The 20,140-nt window shown below is 35.0% G+C and overlaps 1 protein-coding gene across 1 annotated transcript in view; it reads left to right on the top strand.

The window, feature by feature from the left end:
- Window positions 1-20,140, top strand: part of cdh26.1 (cadherin 26, tandem duplicate 1) — an 85,481-nt gene that overhangs the window by 4,565 nt on the left and 60,776 nt on the right. The window contains exons 2-22 of the mRNA XM_080899473.1: window positions 88-147; window positions 256-348; window positions 457-600; window positions 690-837; window positions 1,085-1,254; window positions 1,360-1,494; window positions 1,574-1,759; window positions 1,898-2,145; window positions 3,135-3,280; window positions 3,383-3,607; window positions 3,708-3,929; window positions 4,330-4,442; window positions 4,543-4,614; window positions 6,342-6,401; window positions 6,896-6,967; window positions 8,695-8,754; window positions 9,249-9,320; window positions 11,048-11,107; window positions 11,602-11,673; window positions 12,321-12,377; window positions 14,055-14,114. Coding sequence (XP_080755599.1) covers window positions 88-147; window positions 256-348; window positions 457-600; window positions 690-837; window positions 1,085-1,254; window positions 1,360-1,494; window positions 1,574-1,759; window positions 1,898-2,145; window positions 3,135-3,280; window positions 3,383-3,607; window positions 3,708-3,929; window positions 4,330-4,442; window positions 4,543-4,614; window positions 6,342-6,401; window positions 6,896-6,967; window positions 8,695-8,754; window positions 9,249-9,320; window positions 11,048-11,107; window positions 11,602-11,673; window positions 12,321-12,377; window positions 14,055-14,114 — 2,475 coding nt within the window. The remainder of the gene's footprint in view (window positions 1-87; window positions 148-255; window positions 349-456; window positions 601-689; window positions 838-1,084; window positions 1,255-1,359; window positions 1,495-1,573; window positions 1,760-1,897; window positions 2,146-3,134; window positions 3,281-3,382; window positions 3,608-3,707; window positions 3,930-4,329; window positions 4,443-4,542; window positions 4,615-6,341; window positions 6,402-6,895; window positions 6,968-8,694; window positions 8,755-9,248; window positions 9,321-11,047; window positions 11,108-11,601; window positions 11,674-12,320; window positions 12,378-14,054; window positions 14,115-20,140) is intronic.

The following is a 20,140-nucleotide window of genomic DNA, read 5'->3' as shown; positions in this document are numbered from 1 at the left end:
AAGGGAGACCTGAGTTTCTGTCCCAGTGCACACTGAAGTTTGCTACAGCAACTGAATCTCACAGCAATGTTTTCCTGTTGCATATAGGTTGCTGCAGCAGCCGTGGCAGATTGTTATGGTAGCAAGTACAGCAGCCCTTCCAAAAGGGTAAACATAATTTTTACTTTATCTGTTTGTTAAGGCTATTTTTGTAAAATAACTTTCTGTAGAAAACAAAGCTGGTGTAAAGTTTGGTCCATATTTTGGCCTTATCAGGATCTCCTGGTGCGTTCCAAAAGAAGATGGGTCTTATCTACAATTGAATTAGAAGAAGAGAAGGATGCACAGTACCCCGTAGAGATTTCAGTGGTAAGGAAATTATATGAAAGAAATAACTGATACTGATAAATGATATGACTGGTCACTATGGACAAATCTAATATGCAAAAATTAACAGCCTGATTGTATCTTGACTAGATGTATAACGACAAGATTCAGGGGAAAGACTTTAGGTTCCGTTTAAGTGGTGATGGTGTGCCGGACGTGTTTACCATCAATGAAAACACTGGAGCCGTCTTTGCACATAAAAAAGTGGACAGGGAGCAAAAGCCACTTTACCATGTGAGCTAATACTGGAATATAAATTCCTCTGACAATAAACGCAACTGATATTGATGCTTTTTAAGTGATGCGTCTTTTTTTATCCACAGATTAACTTTGATGTCTTGGACAGAAATACGGGTGAAAAACTAGACAAGGAACTAGCATTTGATGTTGAAATACAAGACATAAATGATAATCCACCCAAGTTCTCTTTTCCTGAAGTAACAGTTAATGTAAAAGAAAATATACAAGGAAGTGAGTATACGGTGTGGTAAATAACTCATAGTGTGCACATTTTCTATTTCAAACACTAAAAAAATAAAACAAATGATATTAAGACTCTTTGAGAATATAGAATCATTTCAAACCAAAGTCTCATATTTCATCTTACTATAATCATACTACATAGTTCTATAGTTATGTTTTCCTGACTGAAAACCTTTTCTTTATCCCACATTTACTCTCCAACTCTCCTTGTTTGTCTTTACCCAACTTCTTAAAGGCCTTTTGCCAGTTACCCTGGTGGTCACAGACAAAGATAAGGAGAACACACCCAACTCTGAATTTAACATCACGATGGTTTCACAGACTCCAGCAGAGCCCAAAATTGCTGTGCAGCAACTTCCAGGAGGACTGGCCAAACTCACCTTAAAAGGATGCTTTGACTATGATGTGAGATTTATTGCGATATTCTTGCTAAATCTTTGAAAAGTTAATGTACATGCAAATAAACATGTAGAATTTTCAAATATCTCAAATATATTTTATATGTTTCAGAAAGCAACAAAGTATACCATCGTCTTACAAGCAAAAGATCGTGGAACAAAGCCAAAGACTCAGTCCTCTACTGCTGTTGTTACCCTGAACATTGTCGATGCGAACACTCACCAACCAAGATTTAAGCAGAGACAGGTATCAATTATTTTACTTACTAAAAGTGCTTTTTAACAGACGCACATATTAAACGTTTGAAATTTTTCCTTCTTTTTAGTACAACGGTGAAGCAATAGAAATGGAGACCATTGCTAATGTTTTGAGAGTTGCTGTGGAGGATAAAGACACTCCAAACACTGATGCATGGCGTGCCAAGTACTCCATTATTGCAGGGAATGAAGAAGGAATCTACAAAATTGAAACTGATCCAGAAACAAATGAGGGTGTCCTGAGTATTGTCAAGGTAATTCTGCTTTTCTCACTTGGATTAAAAACTTGATTATTTTACTCTGGGAAGAACTAGTCCACTAATGTTTTATCACAAAAACTGTATCAGCATTTAATAAAAGTTGTTTGTGTGTGTACGTGTTGTGTGTTTCAGAAAAAAAATTTTGAACGCACAACTTCAATAAACCTGCAGATTGGAGTAAAAAACATTGAAGACATATTTGTTTGTGCTGGCACAAATCCACCTACAGACAGAGCCAATGTCACTCTAAAAATGATTGATACCAACGATCCACCAGAGTTTGAAAAAGCTATAAATGACATGCACTTGAAGGAGGAAGCAGAGCCAGGAAAGGTGCTGTTCAAGCCAAAGGTTCATGATGTCGACTCTAATATTACCAGGTAGGGTGTCTACAACCTTTCTACAAAGCTTATTTTGATTGACATAAATATATAAGGGCTGCAATGATTCTTTGAGTCATTCGAATAACTCAATTATAAAAAATCCTCAACACAATTTTTTTCTTTGATAACACTCGGCTGTGTAGCGCTCAGTTGTCCCCATGTAAACCTGAGTGCTTCACCCACATTTGTGCCTAAAGCTGAAAGTAGAAAGATATGTTTCTACTTGCAGTAGAAACATATCTAGAAGCATATTTCAAGGCTTGCGTAACATCATTTTTTCTGATTTAAAGTGAAATAAAATAAAATATTAATAAAACTGCATTAATATTTACAAATAATAATATATATACGTTTTTTACAGGCCAATAAAATTGCATTTGTGCCAGTAAAACTCTGCGGCATTGATTATTGATAATACTCAGTTACTAAATCATGACTAAATCTGCTATGTTTATAGAACAAACCCCAAGTGGCCCAAATCTCCTCAGCAATAACACTTCTTGACATAAAGGTTGGGTCAGTTGACTTAATTTGAGTTATACTGTACTGTAGTTCATGATAATCTCATTGATTGAGTCTAATGTGAATCCAAGATTTTTCATTCTGCCTGTAAGCTACAACATAAAATAGAGACTGACAAGGGTTTTATTTAAACCCTTTTATTTCTTCTTCTTTCTTGAAAGAAAAAACAGATCCTGCAAAGCGTGATAAGCAACAAGAAATGGTAGCTATCCCAAGCTAATCATGTCTTTATCGACACCTGGTCATATAGATTATCAGAAAATAAGCCTATACAACAGTGGCCTTACCACTGCAAGGCCAGTAGGTGTCACAGTGAAGCATAACATGATTAAGTTAGAAATGGCTACTGAGGGAGTAACGCCCTTTGCACTGCAGTACACAAAAAGCTACAACTTTGGTTTCCACAAGCTAAACTCAGTATTTTCATCTAATATGTTCTGCACCACTCTCTGATTACTCTTTAGGTTTGTGCTCCTAACAGATCCAGCTGACTGGGTGGCCATTGATACCAAAACAGGAGAAATCAAATCAACTAAGAGGATGGACAGAGAGTCACGATTTGTTGATGACGAGAATGTTTACACAGTCGTCATAGCTGCCATAGATGATGGTACACAGAAGCTCTACTATTGTTAAAATAAATTGGATAATTTCTTAAACAAATCTTTGGAATAACAAAGCAATTTTTTTTAATTTTGCTGTGGTTTCAAAGGTCAGCCTCCAGCCACGAGCACATGCACTGTCAGGATCCACCTGACGGACATCAATGATAATATTCCTAAACTGGTCAACAACAGCGCTGTCATGTGTGGAAACAAGGTTAACAAGGTCAAGGTGCGTGCAAAGGACCTAGATGCCATTCCTTACAGTGGACCCTTCCACTTTACTCTGGGGGATGAAACACAAAAGCAACAGTGGAAAATAGAACCTGACTATGGTTGGTACATTTAGATATATGTTAACCCTCATTTCTATATTAAACAAACATTTCTGGGAAAAAGCCACAAACCCCCATGCTGTTTTCTCACCCCACACAGGTGAGGAAGTATCTCTTGTTAGCCAGAAGACACTTCCTTATCTTAACTATTCCATTCCCCTGGTGATTATGGACCAACAGGGCATAGCTGGACATGACACTCTGCAATTGACCGTGTGTCAGTGTGATGAAAATGATGTTTGTCGCGACAGAGAGCCGCTTTCAACCCGTCTTGGACCAGCTGGCATTGGGTTGGTTATTATAGGATTGCTTGCATTTTTGTGTGAGTATTAAAATCAGTGAGAAGACAAAACTGAGCTATTATAAATTCTAATAAGATTATAGTCTCCTGTGTTTTTGAAGGTAAAAACAAAAAATCTGTATTAGCATTAATACACAAGTGTTGACCGCAAAACCTTTTTGTTTTCAATTTTCAGTTTCACTGTAAGAAATGCTTTAATTTTTAGGAATAACCCAATCAGACAGTTACACTTTTAGAACTCCTTAGTACAACCACAGTCACATCTGTTGTTCATAAGGAAGACTCGGCTCTTCTGCTTTCCCAACCAACTTTAATGTACTACTTGGGAGACCTTCTGGTACCCATGGCAATGACAGTTCAATAAAACACAAAGACAAGATGCACACTGTGTTCTTAGCATTTGTTTCATGTGTGTCTGCAGTGCTTCTAATTGCATTTTTCTGCAAGTTTGGACCAGATAAGATTTTGCCACAAGATGAGGGCAATCAGACTCTAATCCAGTACAATCAAGAAGGAGGGTGCTCTCCATGCACGGTGGGTTTGTCATGTTCTCTGCGTGTAAATTCAAGACAACGGTGTGCTATATTTCTCCACCAAGCAAAACATGTTTTTTAATATTCTCTCTTTCCTTCAGACCGAGCCCAATTTCGTCCAGTCACAAGTAGATAATATGGCAGTGACAAATGGTCAGATGGATACCATGCAGGTGATCAACCTCTCAACTCTGACACTTTCTTTCTTTTTTGGTGAAGGGTTTTTTTTTCCAAAAGAGACATCAGTTGTGCCAATTTGGACACAGTCATAGTGTAGTTAAAGACATCAGGAGAGAAGCCAAAATGTGTCAGTTAATCCTGCTTAAAATGAATGGCAGCTATAATCCAGTTGTTATCATATTTTTCTTTGATGACAGACAGGTATGTAAGGCAGTGGTTAAGATGTATGCTGTGTATACAGCTATAGGAAAGAGTTTGCATACAGTCTGCAAGGTAAACGTTTAAAAAGTGTGAGCACATCATAGAGAAGACAAGTTGGAACAGCTTCTTCATTTTTAGATGTACTGATCATATTTGCTGCATTAAGTTGTGAATCTCTATGGTGGTCTTTAAGTGTAAGCTACAGGTAGGAATTGATTTCTGTACCAATGAATATACCGTTTTGGGAAGTTTGTGAGCACTTAAGAAAGCATAAAGTTTTATTATTTAGAAGAAGGTGCAATAGATACATTTTCATTTTCAAATCTGTTGAGATGTTTTTAATTGAAAAGTAATTCAACTTAAAACATTTTTTATAAAACTTGAATATTTTCTGAATATTCTGCAAATACTTTATTAGATTTTTTAATTATATAATATATGCACTTTATTATATGTTCAGTGTACATTGCTTATTTACTTGAAGTGAGAGGAATGTTGAATAAGAATTGAAACAATAATCTTGAAGTGAACAGTGTATTTTTGATTTTTTGAGTTCTCTAAATAGATCAGAATTATATCCGAAAAAAACGTGTCTACTGTAGTTTCTTGTCTTAAACGTGGCTCTCACTGGAGATCTGACAGCCAAATCAAACTCATTCTTGAATGCAAGTTAAGGCAATGACAACCATTTCATTCGTATAATAAAACAGATGTGAGTGACTAGCAGACACCCTGGTACCTGCCGAGTGAAGAACATCATGTGAGAATAGAAAGGTGTGTCTTCTCTGACACTCACTGGCATGTAGCTGACAGACAAGAGGTGCCGCAATGAAGACAAACTGATGAACTGAAAGAGAACATTTTTAGGGAATTAACATTTACTCTTGTTACTGTGAGCACAATCAAACCTTTTACAAGTGAAAAAGGTGGTTCTGGATCACAGTATGTGTTCCACGACCATTAAGCAACATGTAGAAAAGTTATCTTTTTTTAACCGCTTTCATCCACCCCTTATGTGTTTTACAAAAAAAGCTACCTGTATGGAGACAGACTTGCTACATATCCTGAAACGTTGTAGACCCTTGTAAACTCATTTATAAAGGATAGCCAACTCACCCCTAGTCTAGTCAAGAGTATGTACCACAAATTTGTTTGACCTATCCTAAACTTCGTGTGAGCTGTCCTGCCAATCACAGGTAAACAACTTGGTATTACCCATGGTTATGCTGGGCCGAGCATAGCTCTCGAGTATGAAGACCGGCTGAACTTGTCAGTGTCTAAAAGCAGCTATTATCAATGTAATCTTTTAATTTTACAATAAAATGTTCATTGTAGCATCAACAAAAGTGTAGATAAATAAAGGTAAACAATAAGCAGTGTCTGTATCATATGAATACAATCCTAACAATATATATCCCTAATTATGGGCATAAATATTTAACTTTAAGGCACAAATCTGACCAAAGGAGCAGGGCTTGTTGTTGTTTTTTTATTTAGCTTTGTTGTGTCTTTCCTACAGTTCCACTCACTAGGCATGCATCAACAAGAAACCTACAAGAGCCATGGCATGAGAAGCATGGTAAGTCTCAATGGCTGTAATAAAAAGAACTTTTCCTTCTTAACCGTTTACCTTACCCTATTTATTTTCTAGATAAAATTATTTTAATATATAATATAATAATAATATCATATTGTAATAAAAGAATTGTACTAGGCACTGGTAAACTCTATGATGAATAGCCATGCTACCACTTTAGATCCACAAGAGGGTGCTGGAACCCCTATGTTAAAAAATACTGCCTTACCTTTTTTTGGATAAAATATTTAACTCATGCTAGCTTGTTAGCTTTTACACACATACAAATACTACTAAAAGTAGTTTAAAGAAAGTGAAACATTAGTGAGGATGTTTGATTACAAGTATTATTATTCTAATCCAGTACAATCAAGAAGGAGGGTGCTCTCCATGCACGGTGGGTTTGTCATGTTCTCTGCGTGTAAATTCAAGACAACGGTGTGCTATATTTCTCCACCAAGCAAAACATGTTTTTTAATATTCTCTCTTTCCTTCAGACCGAGCCCAATTTCGTCCAGTCACAAGTAGATAATATGGCAGTGACAAATGGTCAGATGGATACCATGCAGGTGATCAACCTCTCAACTCTGACACTTTCTTTCTTTTTTGGTGAAGGGTTTTTTTTTCCAAAAGAGACATCAGTTGTGCCAATTTGGACACAGTCATAGTGTAGTTAAAGACATCAGGAGAGAAGCCAAAATGTGTCAGTTAATCCTGCTTAAAATGAATGGCAGCTATAATCCAGTTGTTATCATATTTTTCTTTGATGACAGACAGGTATGTAAGGCAGTGGTTAAGATGTATGCTGTGTATACAGCTATAGGAAAGAGTTTGCATACAGTCTGCAAGGTAAACGTTTAAAAAGTGTGAGCACATCATAGAGAAGACAAGTTGGAACAGCTTCTTCATTTTTAGATGTACTGATCATATTTGCTGCATTAAGTTGTGAATCTCTATGGTGGTCTTTAAGTGTAAGCTACAGGTAGGAATTGATTTCTGTACCAATGAATATACAGTTTTGGGAAGTTTGTGAGCACTTAAGAAAGCATAAAGTTTTATTATTTAGAAGAAGGTGCAATAGATACATTTTCATTTTCAAATCTGTTGAGATGTTTTTAATTGAAAAGTAATTCAACTTAAAACATTTTTTATAAAACTTGAATATTTTCTGAATATTCTGCAAATACTTTATTAGATTTTTTAATTATATAATATATGCACTTTATTATATGTTCAGTGTACATTGCTTATTTACTTGAAGTGAGAGGAATGTTGAATAAGAATTGAAACAATAATCTTGAAGTGAACAGTGTATTTTTGATTTTTTGAGTTCTCTAAATAGATCAGAATTATATCCGAAAAAAACGTGTCTACTGTAGTTTCTTGTCTTAAACGTGGCTCTCACTGGAGATCTGACAGCCAAATCAAACTCATTCTTGAATGCAAGTTAAGGCAATGACAACCATTTCATTCGTATAATAAAACAGATGTGAGTGACTAGCAGACACCCTGGTACCTGCCGAGTGAAGAACATCATGTGAGAATAGAAAGGTGTGTCTTCTCTGACACTCACTGGCATGTAGCTGACAGACAAGAGGTGCCGCAATGAAGACAAACTGATGAACTGAAAGAGAACATTTTTAGGGAATTAACATTTACTCTTGTTACTGTGAGCACAATCAAACCTTTTACAAGTGAAAAAGGTGGTTCTGGATCACAGTATGTGTTCCACGACCATTAAGCAACATGTAGAAAAGTTATCTTTTTTTAACCGCTTTCATCCACCCCTTATGTGTTTTACAAAAAAAGCTACCTGTATGGAGACAGACTTGCTACATATCCTGAAACGTTGTAGACCCTTGTAAACTCATTTATAAAGGATAGCCAACTCACCCCTAGTCTAGTCAAGAGTATGTACCACAAATTTGTTTGACCTATCCTAAACTTCGTGTGAGCTGTCCTGCCAATCACAGGTAAACAACTTGGTATTACCCATGGTTATGCTGGGCCGAGCATAGCTCTCGAGTATGAAGACCGGCTGAACTTGTCAGTGTCTAAAAGCAGCTATTATCAATGTAATCTTTTAATTTTACAATAAAATGTTCATTGTAGCATCAACAAAAGTGTAGATAAATAAAGGTAAACAATAAGCAGTGTCTGTATCATATGAATACAATCCTAACAATATATATCCCTAATTATGGGCATAAATATTTAACTTTAAGGCACAAATCTGACCAAAGGAGCAGGGCTTGTCGTTGTTTTTTTATTTAGCTTTGTTGTGTCTTTCCTACAGTTCCACTCACTAGGCATGCATCAACAAGAAACCTACAGGAGCCATGGCATGAGAAGCATGGTAAGTCTCAATGGCTGTAATAAAAAGAACTTTTCCTTCTTAACCGTTTACCTTACCCTATTTATTTTCTAGATAAAATTATTTTAATATATAATATAATAATAATATCATATTGTAATAAAAGAATTGTACTAGGCACTGGTAAACTCTATGATGAATAGCCATGCTACCACTTTAGATCCACAAGAGGGTGCTGGAACCCCTATGTTAAAAAATACTGCCTTACCTTTTTTTGGATAAAATATTTAACTCATGCTAGCTTGTTAGCTTTTACACACATACAAATACTACTAAAAGTAGTTTAAAGAAAGTGAAACATTAGTGAGGATGTTTGATTACAAGTATTATTATTCTAATCCAGTACAATCAAGAAGGAGGGTGCTCTCCATGCACGGTGGGTTTGTCATGTTCTCTGCGTGTAAATTCAAGACAACGGTGTGCTATATTTCTCCACCAAGCAAAACATGTTTTTTAATATTCTCTCTTTCCTTCAGACCGAGCCCAATTTCGTCCAGTCACAAGTAGATAATATGGCAGTGACAAATGGTCAGATGGATACCATGCAGGTGATCAACCTCTCAACTCTGACACTTTCTTTCTTTTTTGGTGAAGGGTTTTTTTTTCCAAAAGAGACATCAGTTGTGCCAATTTGGACACAGTCATAGTGTAGTTAAAGACATCAGGAGAGAAGCCAAAATGTGTCAGTTAATCCTGCTTAAAATGAATGGCAGCTATAATCCAGTTGTTATCATATTTTTCTTTGATGACAGACAGGTATGTAAGGCAGTGGTTAAGATGTATGCTGTGTATACAGCTATAGGAAAGAGTTTGCATACAGTCTGCAAGGTAAACGTTTAAAAAGTGTGAGCACATCATAGAGAAGACAAGTTGGAACAGCTTCTTCATTTTTAGATGTACTGATCATATTTGCTGCATTAAGTTGTGAATCTCTATGGTGGTCTTTAAGTGTAAGCTACAGGTAGGAATTGATTTCTGTACCAATGAATATACCGTTTTGGGAAGTTTGTGAGCACTTAAGAAAGCATAAAGTTTTATTATTTAGAAGAAGGTGCAATAGATACATTTTCATTTTCAAATCTGTTGAGATGTTTTTAATTGAAAAGTAATTCAACTTAAAACATTTTTTATAAAACTTGAATATTTTCTGAATATTCTGCAAATACTTTATTAGATTTTTTAATTATATAATATATGCACTTTATTATATGTTCAGTGTACATTGCTTATTTACTTGAAGTGAGAGGAATGTTGAATAAGAATTGAAACAATAATCTTGAAGTGAACAGTGTATTTTTGATTTTTTGAGTTCTCTAAATAGATCAGAATTATATCCGAAAAAAACGTGTCTACTGTAGTTTCTTGTCTTAAACGTGGCTCTCACTGGAGATCTGACAGCCAAATCAAACTCATTCTTGAATGCAAGTTAAGGCAATGACAACCATTTCATTCGTATAATAAAACAGATGTGAGTGACTAGCAGACACCCTGGTACCTGCCGAGTGAAGAACATCATGTGAGAATAGAAAGGTGTGTCTTCTCTGACACTCACTGGCATGTAGCTGACAGACAAGAGGTGCCGCAATGAAGACAAACTGATGAACTGAAAGAGAACATTTTTAGGGAATTAACATTTACTCTTGTTACTGTGAGCACAATCAAACCTTTTACAAGTGAAAAAGGTGGTTCTGGATCACAGTATGTGTTCCACGACCATTAAGCAACATGTAGAAAAGTTATCTTTTTTTAACCGCTTTCATCCACCCCTTATGTGTTTTACAAAAAAAGCTACCTGTATGGAGACAGACTTGCTACATATCCTGAAACGTTGTAGACCCTTGTAAACTCATTTATAAAGGATAGCCAACTCACCCCTAGTCTAGTCAAGAGTATGTACCACAAATTTGTTTGACCTATCCTAAACTTCGTGTGAGCTGTCCTGCCAATCACAGGTAAACAACTTGGTATTACCCATGGTTATGCTGGGCCGAGCATAGCTCTCGAGTATGAAGACCGGCTGAACTTGTCAGTGTCTAAAAGCAGCTATTATCAATGTAATCTTTTAATTTTACAATAAAATGTTCATTGTAGCATCAACAAAAGTGTAGATAAATAAAGGTAAACAATAAGCAGTGTCTGTATCATATGAATACAATCCTAACAATATATATCCCTAATTATGGGCATAAATATTTAACTTTAAGGCACAAATCTGACCAAAGGAGCAGGGCTTGTCGTTGTTTTTTTATTTAGCTTTGTTGTGTCTTTCCTACAGTTCCACTCACTAGGCATGCATCAACAAGAAACCTACAGGAGCCATGGCATGAGAAGCATGGTAAGTCTCAATGGCTGTAATAAAAAGAACTTTTCCTTCTTAACCGTTTACCTTACCCTATTTATTTTCTAGATAAAATTATTTTAATATATAATATAATAATAATATCATATTGTAATAAAAGAATTGTACTAGGCACTGGTAAACTCTATGATGAATAGCCATGCTACCACTTTAGATCCACAAGAGGGTGCTGGAACCCCTATGTTAAAAAATACTGCCTTACCTTTTTTTGGATAAAATATTTAACTCATGCTAGCTTGTTAGCTTTTACACACATACAAATACTACTAAAAGTAGTTTAAAGAAAGTGAAACATTAGTGAGGATGTTTGATTACAAGTATTATTATTCTAATCCAGTACAATCAAGAAGGAGGGTGCTCTCCATGCACGGTGGGTTTGTCATGTTCTCTGCGTGTAAATTCAAGACAACGGTGTGCTATATTTCTCCACCAAGCAAAACATGTTTTTTAATATTCTCTCTTTCCTTCAGACCGAGCCCAATTTCGTCCAGTCACAAGTAGATAATATGGCAGTGACAAATGGTCAGATGGATACCATGCAGGTGATCAACCTCTCAACTCTGACACTTTCTTTCTTTTTTGGTGAAGGGTTTTTTTTTCCAAAAGAGACATCAGTTGTGCCAATTTGGACACAGTCATAGTGTAGTTAAAGACATCAGGAGAGAAGCCAAAATGTGTCAGTTAATCCTGCTTAAAATGAATGGCAGCTATAATCCAGTTGTTATCATATTTTTCTTTGATGACAGACAGGTATGTAAGGCAGTGGTTAAGATGTATGCTGTGTATACAGCTATAGGAAAGAGTTTGCATACAGTCTGCAAGGTAAACGTTTAAAAAGTGTGAGCACATCATAGAGAAGACAAGTTGGAACAGCTTCTTCATTTTTAGATGTACTGATCATATTTGCTGCATTAAGTTGTGAATCTCTATGGTGGTCTTTAAGTGTAAGCTACAGGTAGGAATTGATTTCTGTACCAATGAATATACCGTTTTGGGAAGTTTGTGAGCACTTAAGAAAGCATAAAGTTTTATTATTTAGAAGAAGGTGCTATAGATACATTTTCATTTTCAAATCTGTTGAGATGTTTTTAATTGAAAAGTAATTCAACTTAAAACATTTTTTATAAAACTTGAATATTTTCTGAATTCAATGCTTAATTAACCTCTTCTGCTCAATTATCTATCCCAGATTGATACAGAAGGACCATATGACGTAAATAGGTACAACAGCTCAGTGTCTACCATGGTGAGTAAAGCTTTTTAAAATATTTTCTTTTGTTTATTTTAAGTGTACATGATAATTAAGCTTTGGGATGGGTACTGAGGACCATTATTAAACAGATTCTTGTGTCAGACTGCTTGGTCCTAAAGTATAGCATCAATTACAAGTCCCTTGACAAAATTACTTATTGCTCCCTGATGATAAAGCTTTTGAATTTCCGCTATAGCCCAAAAAGGTCCAAAAAGGTTGAGCAATTATGGTAAAATGCACATGGTAAAATCTACTATGCAGAGCTCACTTTTCTGTTTGTCTCCAGACAGCAGTGCTTTGTAAATGTTTTATTATACCGTGATACACCAAAAATGAAGCTCATCTTCTCTTCTTTCCAAAAGCATTCAAATTTTTTCTCTAGCACAAATTATCTCATAAACTCAGAACAAGCATCAATTCTAAGCACTTCTTTAAATGCTTAGAAGTCGGGGTTAAAATGAGTTGTGCAATGGGTGGGAAGAGTCATGTATGACAGTGCTGACTTTATGGAAAAAGGTGAAGTTAAAAAAGTAGAGGATGTTTGGCTATATTCTGCAAATACTTTATTAGATTTTTTAATTATATAATATATGCACTTTATTATATGTTCAGTGTACATTGCTTATTTACTTGAAGTGAGAGGAATGTTGAATAAGAATTGAAACAATAATCTTGAAGTGAACAGTGTATTTTTGATTTTTTGAGTTCTCTAAATAGATCAGAATTATATCCGAAAAAAACGTGTCTACTGTAGTTTCTTGTCTTAAACGTGGCTCTCACTGGAGATCTGACAGCCAAATCAAACTCATTCTTGAATGCAAGTTAAGGCAATGACAACCATTTCATTCGTATAATAAAACAGATGTGAGTGACTAGCAGACACCCTGGTACCTGCCGAGTGAAGAACATCATGTGAGAATAGAAAGGTGTGTCTTCTCTGACACTCACTGGCATGTAGCTGACAGACAAGAGGTGCCGCAATGAAGACAAACTGATGAACTGAAAGAGAACATTTTTAGGGAATTAACATTTACTCTTGTTACTGTGAGCACAATCAAACCTTTTACAAGTGAAAAAGGTGGTTCTGGATCACAGTATGTGTTCCACGACCATTAAGCAACATGTAGAAAAGTTATCTTTTTTTAACCGCTTTCATCCACCCCTTATGTGTTTTACAAAAAAAGCTACCTGTATGGAGACAGACTTGCTACATATCCTGAAACGTTGTAGACCCTTGTAAACTCATTTATAAAGGATAGCCAACTCACCCCTAGTCTAGTCAAGAGTATGTACCACAAATTTGTTTGGCCTATCCTAAACTTCGTGTGAGCTGTCCTGCCAATCACAGGTAAACAACTTGGTATTACCCATGGTTATGCTGGGCCGAGCATAGCTCTCGAGTATGAAGACCGGCTGAACTTGTCAGTGTCTAAAAGCAGCTATTATCAATGTAATCTTTTAATTTTACAATAAAATGTTCATTGTAGCATCAACAAAAGTGTAGATAAATAAAGGTAAACAATAAGCAGTGTCTGTATCATATGAATACAATCCTAACAATATATATCCCTAATTATGGGCATAAATATTTAACTTTAAGGCACAAATCTGACCAAAGGAGCAGGGCTTGTTGTTGTTTTTTTATTTAGCTTTGTTGTGTCTTTCCTACAGTTCCACTCACTAGGCATGCATCAACAAGAAACCTACAGGAGCCATGGCATGAGAAGCATGGTAAGTCTCAATGGCTGTAATAAAAAGAACTTTTCCTTCTTAACCGTTTACCTTACCCTATTTATTTTCTAGATAAAATTATTTTAATATATAATATAATAATAATATCATATTGTAATAAAAGAATTGTACTAGGCACTGGTAAACTCTATGATGAATAGCCATGCTACCACTTTAGATCCACAAGAGGGTGCTGGAACCCCTATGTTAAAAAATACTGCCTTACCTTTTTTTGGATAAAATATTTAACTCATGCTAGCTTGTTAGCTTTTACACACATACAAATACTACTAAAAGTAGTTTAAAGAAAGTGAAACATTAGTGAGGATGTTTGATTACAAGTATTATTATTCTATACTGCCAATATTAAATATAATATTAAAATACAACATTTATAAATATACTCACAGATTTACTCTTATGTTAACAAACACACATAATGGCAGCTTTGCTTCATTTTATTATATGTTCAGTATTTAATTACTCAATTACTAAAGTGGGTAGATGCTGAAGCAGTTAAAAAATAATTTTGTGTGAAAAGATACACAGATTTTCAGAGTAAATTTAAGTCTGCAGTGAACAATTTATTTTGGTTTTTTTAGAGGATGAACTCTACATGGAACTCAAACAGAATGAACACCTATCGGGTAAGGAGTACTCTTATGTGGCTTCATATTTTACAAAACATTGAAAATCAGTGATTATGTTAACAAAGCACTATGAAAATTATGCATTTGCATTATATGATGCAATAAAATCTGACAACCCTGTTCTCTGTAAGCAGGCCGGCTCATCAATTTACCAACGTTCTTTCAGCCTTCGATCGGCTGACCGCATTGAAGACCATATCAACAGGGTAAGAGGTTTATTTCACACAAAGCATGCCTTGTATATGGCTTATAATGCACTTGATTTTATTGACGATCACATTCATTAAACTGCACTGACTGCACAGCAATGATGTGTGGAAGGGCTGCAGTCATGCTGTACCAAATGCAATTCAACGCTATACTGAGTGATGTCTCTTTTTTGTTTGTTTTACAAATTAAGCCAAGCCATTTATTTTTGACTTCTAAATTCCACAGAGATGTAACGAGGTTGATGGAAATGTTGTTGACCACCCAACATACCAACCCCACAGCTATGCCTTTGAAGGAGATGGCAGCATATGTCAGTCATTGGATAAACTGTCATTCCACGACATGGGAGAGGATTTTAAGTATCTGGATGATTTGGGGCCAAAGTTCAAGACTTTGGGACAGATGTATGATGAGGCAATTAAAAAAAAGAAAGTACAGCTTTAAAAGGCACTGCTGAAATGTAAATTGTATTCCAAGTTTCGCTCCCTAAAATACAGACTGAGCAGAGATGATACACCACTACGTTTTAATATTTTTACTTAAAGATTATGGACTATAACATCTAATTCATCCTAAGCTAGATATATTTTGTTGGCATTAAGATGGATTTAACGCACTACACAGCTAGTGACGCACAAGTGGTTTGTAAAATGTAATAACTTGAAAGGGATTAGGTGTGTTTTCTTGTTTTTTTAGTTTGCTTTGTCAGGGCAGTATTATTGGGAAATTTAATAGAACTTCTTTTGTTGAAACTGAGCTGACTCCTGTTAGTCACATTTTTCTAGAGTACTGTTTTGTAAAGGGTTTTTGATGAGAACACAGGGCTTATCATAATGGGTTATTGTTCATGCAAGTTAGAAATGTCCTTAGCCTATGGTTGATGATCGAGTGACATACTGGTCTGGAATTAACACTGGATATCCTACAAGATTAAAACGTTAATGTTAATGTTTAGTTTTCGTATTTGCATTTCATGATACAAAAATAACAAACTTTATTCCTATAACACCTTTCTAAACCAGTCACAAGGTTCTTTAAATACTTTACAATACAAAAATAACACATTTTTATAAAATACATAATAAAATGAATGACATAAAAAAATGAAAATAAAAATGAAATTAAAAAACAACAAAAAAGCAAGATACATCATGAAATGTTATTTTTAGAAGAGCAAGTGTATACAGGTATATTTTTTGAGTTTACTGGACGGTTGGACTGATTGAGCTGATCTAAGCGTAACAGACTTGTTCCGGGGGCTAAAACAATAAAAACACTGATTTTAAGTGATTTACAAGTAATATAGAAAAATTGGAAACTGTATAGAATAGAGAGCAAATGTGCATATTTGTAAAAAATATTTTCTTTGTTAGGAATTAAAATAAAGATTGTAGTTTTTGGGCTGAAATACTTCAACTTTTTAAAATTATACAAAGATTTTTTTACACTTTCTAATGACAACAATTAATTATATTTATTCAGTTTATGTTTGCACAATGCTCCTCTAACCCGGCTACTTAAAGTGTGGCTTCAAAAACATCACTGCATAGAAATATCACTGTAACACTGAGTTGGGTTGTCTGTACTTGTGCAAAGTTTTGAGCTTCGGTTGTAAAACGTTGTGACAGCTCCTTAACAATGTGCTTTGTTGTGTTGTGCTGACTGTAAGCCGTGTAGTCATAGCTCTTTCAGCAAGTGTCTGAACTTGTTTGTTTTTTAAAATACTGACAAATGTCAGCAGGTAGTCAAGGTGAGCCACAGAAGGTAATATGCTAAGCAAATCTATGAACATGTTTGCATGCATAACTTAAAAACCTTTCTCTATTACAAGTGCAAATGAATTGCCAGAATTCATAAAAAGACAAAACATGGATTATAAATAATAAAACATAATATGAAACAAAAACAGACAGATGAAGGCATCGAATGAGGCGATAATAAGGGCATTAAAGACATGTAAAGAATCTTAAAGTTCACTTTCATTTTTTCCATTTCTTCTGGCTGGTGTAAGTGAGGTGCGGTATGGTTCAAAAGGAAACTAAAATTTGAACTTGTTGATGCATTTTTGCTGACTTTTATTATTCCAAACTTTTTTTCTTAAAACCTTTTTTTAGCTTCTACAGTAGGAAAGTTTGAGAATGACTGGATTAAAGTGATTAAAGTACATACAAGAACGCATAGGGGGTTTCTGTGTTTTTAAAGTAAGCCTGCTTGTTTTAGAAAAACAGTTTGTTTAGTTATTTTACTTTGTTTTTTTGCATGGGGTGGTTTTGGCAATGATCTTCCCACGCAGGGTGTTGTTCATTAACAGTTCTTATCTGTTTTCCGAAGAAGTGATTTCATCAGTGCTGCTGGTAAAGGCTCTGAAAGGCTGTTTTGCTTCAGGCCATAAAATAGTTATTTTAATAATAAAGACGAACATCCCAACAGTAAAAAAATAAAATAAAAGCCTAGCAGACAGGAGCCAGGGCTCTATTCCTGATCACTAAATTGGCAAATCATAGACAAATTGGTAAGTCACTGAAAATGTATTCTCCTGTGTACATTATTTTCCAGAAAGCGATCTTCTTCCCTTTCCCTACCAGACTCAGAGGAATTGACAAAGTTTCAGATTAAAAGTCCTTAACTCCTTCTGTCCTCAAGACTGTAGTAATATGCAGGGTAGTGGACATAAACCATGTTAGTCTCACCTTTTTTTCTTTCTTTTTTTACTAAATGCAAAAGTCTTGAGCCACAACTAATTTCTTTCTAATTTGGTTTCAAATTTTAAAGGGATTTATTCATTTGACTTAAATATTTGACTTAACTGACTGTGGCATCAGCAAATACTATTTACTATTTTTTCTGTGTTCTGGCAAGTTTTCAGTAGGTCAGAGTTTCAAGATTTTATATATTTATACAGTGTTACAGTTTGTAACAAAAGCTGCCAACTTCTGCTGTCAGGGTTAATTAAAATTAAAATTTAAAATTAAACACAAATAAAAAATGTAAATAACAGTAGAGCTTACTATTAGTCATGAAAATATGTGTTATGAAGAACAAAATTGTATTTTAAATCTGCTATTTACCCCAATTTTAATCCCTTTCTTTTTTTTTTAGTCACAAACATTTTTACTACAAAAATTATCAGTATTTGCATAAAGTTAATTTGTCTTCTGCTGACAGAACTTGGGTTAGTTTGTGTTTTAAATTTGTATTATAAATAAAAGTCACATGCCTCAAACCTGAAGGGAATGAATCTGATTCTTGGGCTGCTTTTTAGGTATAATTTTCAAAAATGCTTTCTAAATGAAGATACCACAAAAGCCGAAAAGAAAACACCATTCCATTTCTTGGCCGAGAAAGAATATCTATAAAGCTATATAACTCTAAATAAAATTGTGTACAATAAGGCACTCAAATCATTCATCATTAACTGATGGAAAACTATGAGTTTCTATTCATTTAGTTCTGTAATGACTTCATCCCGTCTTTACCACAATTGCAACAAAAGCATTGTCAAGTAGCTTTGGAAAGATCTGTAAGACCTGAAACACTGAAAGGCTTGTGTAGCCTATCCCCAACATGCTATACTTGTAACTGACTTCCACTAGAAGTCTGAACATGCCAGGCGCATTTTGGAAACACCTGTTGTGGTCTCTTAAGGTTTAGAACATCTGGACACAATGAGAAAAGGTACACTTCAAGACAAAAAGGTGCTGAAAGCCTCAACCAAACTCTTGGACTATATGTGTTTAGGTAAACATTTTAACAAGCACTAGATTAAAAACATTAAAACAAAAACTTTAAAAATATAATTCGTTTTAGACTTAGTTTGGATAATTGACCTGTACAGAGCCCCGCAAGTGACATTGGAGAAAAAAATAAATAAAGATGAACTTTTGCAAGATCTCCCAAAACTTTTGCCATCTTGCAATTCTAATAATGTTGTATCATGTGCTAACTTGTGCACGCAAGGGCTCGGGTTACCACCATGAAACAAATAAGTCATGTGTGGCCTCTGTATTTTTTGCTGCATTTGATTTGAAGTGGAAATTCTGAATTTGTGTATAAAATTCATAAAGTCAGAGAAGCCATACGACCAAGATTTCACAATCCTATGACAGCTTTGCGTATAAACAGCAGGGAACATGTAAAACTTGGAATCTGTACAGCTACTTCTGTGCATTTGAGACTCACTAAATAAATCATACACAGAACACTAACCATGTTCTATTTGTGAATATGAAGCGGTTTTAATCACACAAAAGGCCTTGTACTATATTAATGGTAATTGATGAATGATTGTACCTTGACATAGAGCATTTAAAAAGTTGCTTTTCCAACTTTACAAATGGAATGCAGTTAACTCTGGAGTGAGGTTACTCCAATGTGTGACATCCGGAGCAAATCAAACAACGCATTTGTCCTTGATTCCCTTGAATCAGTGCTGTGACTACATGTATTAGTCTTTATTGTCAACATTTAAATTGTCTGTATTAAAATACAATCAGTATTGTGTAACAATCTTTAGCCAGCCTTCGTTTGTTTCATATTTGGACATTTTTGTAATTTTTCTAAATCTTTTAGAAGAGAATTGTGTGTGGGGGATTTTCTTCATTTAAGCCATTTAACACTGACCTTGCAAAAATGCCTCCACCACTTGTGTCAGCTAACAGAACATATTTGGTAATTGTAGATATATTTTTATATATTTTTGTTGTTGTGTGGTTTGAGGGGGCGACCATGTCTGCTTGCCTTTCTGTAAATAGCCGCTTCAATCACAAAAGGTATCTAAATCAAGGTGTGTGTTGTGTGCGCACACAGACAAGTGAGCAAAAAATCTTAAATTGTCCCTTTAGACATTTTGTGGTGATTAGCCTGTTGCAAAAACCCATAATCTATTCCAATGTATTTAAGTGAACCTATAAAAGTTGCCCAAGATACAGTTACAAATACATATACTCACAGACACACAGATGCAATACAATACAATGCAATTCTATCTATTCTATTCTATATTATATAATATATTATAATACATAATATAATATCATAGACTAATTATGTTTTTAAATGTGATTTTACGTGGTTTTTAGTTGGGTTTCTTTTCTTTTCTTTTCTAGCATCATTATAGGTTCTCAAGCAAGCGGGTACTGTTAGTCAAGGTGAAAACTGTACACACCC

The sequence above is a fragment of the Rhamphochromis sp. 'chilingali' genome, assembly GCF_963969265.1.
Source record: "Rhamphochromis sp. 'chilingali' genome assembly, chromosome: 12".
Taxonomy (NCBI): Eukaryota; Metazoa; Chordata; class Actinopteri; order Cichliformes; family Cichlidae; genus Rhamphochromis; species Rhamphochromis sp. 'chilingali'.
The sequence above is the reverse complement of the archived record's forward strand: the minus strand, read 5'-3'. Positions and strand labels throughout refer to the sequence as shown.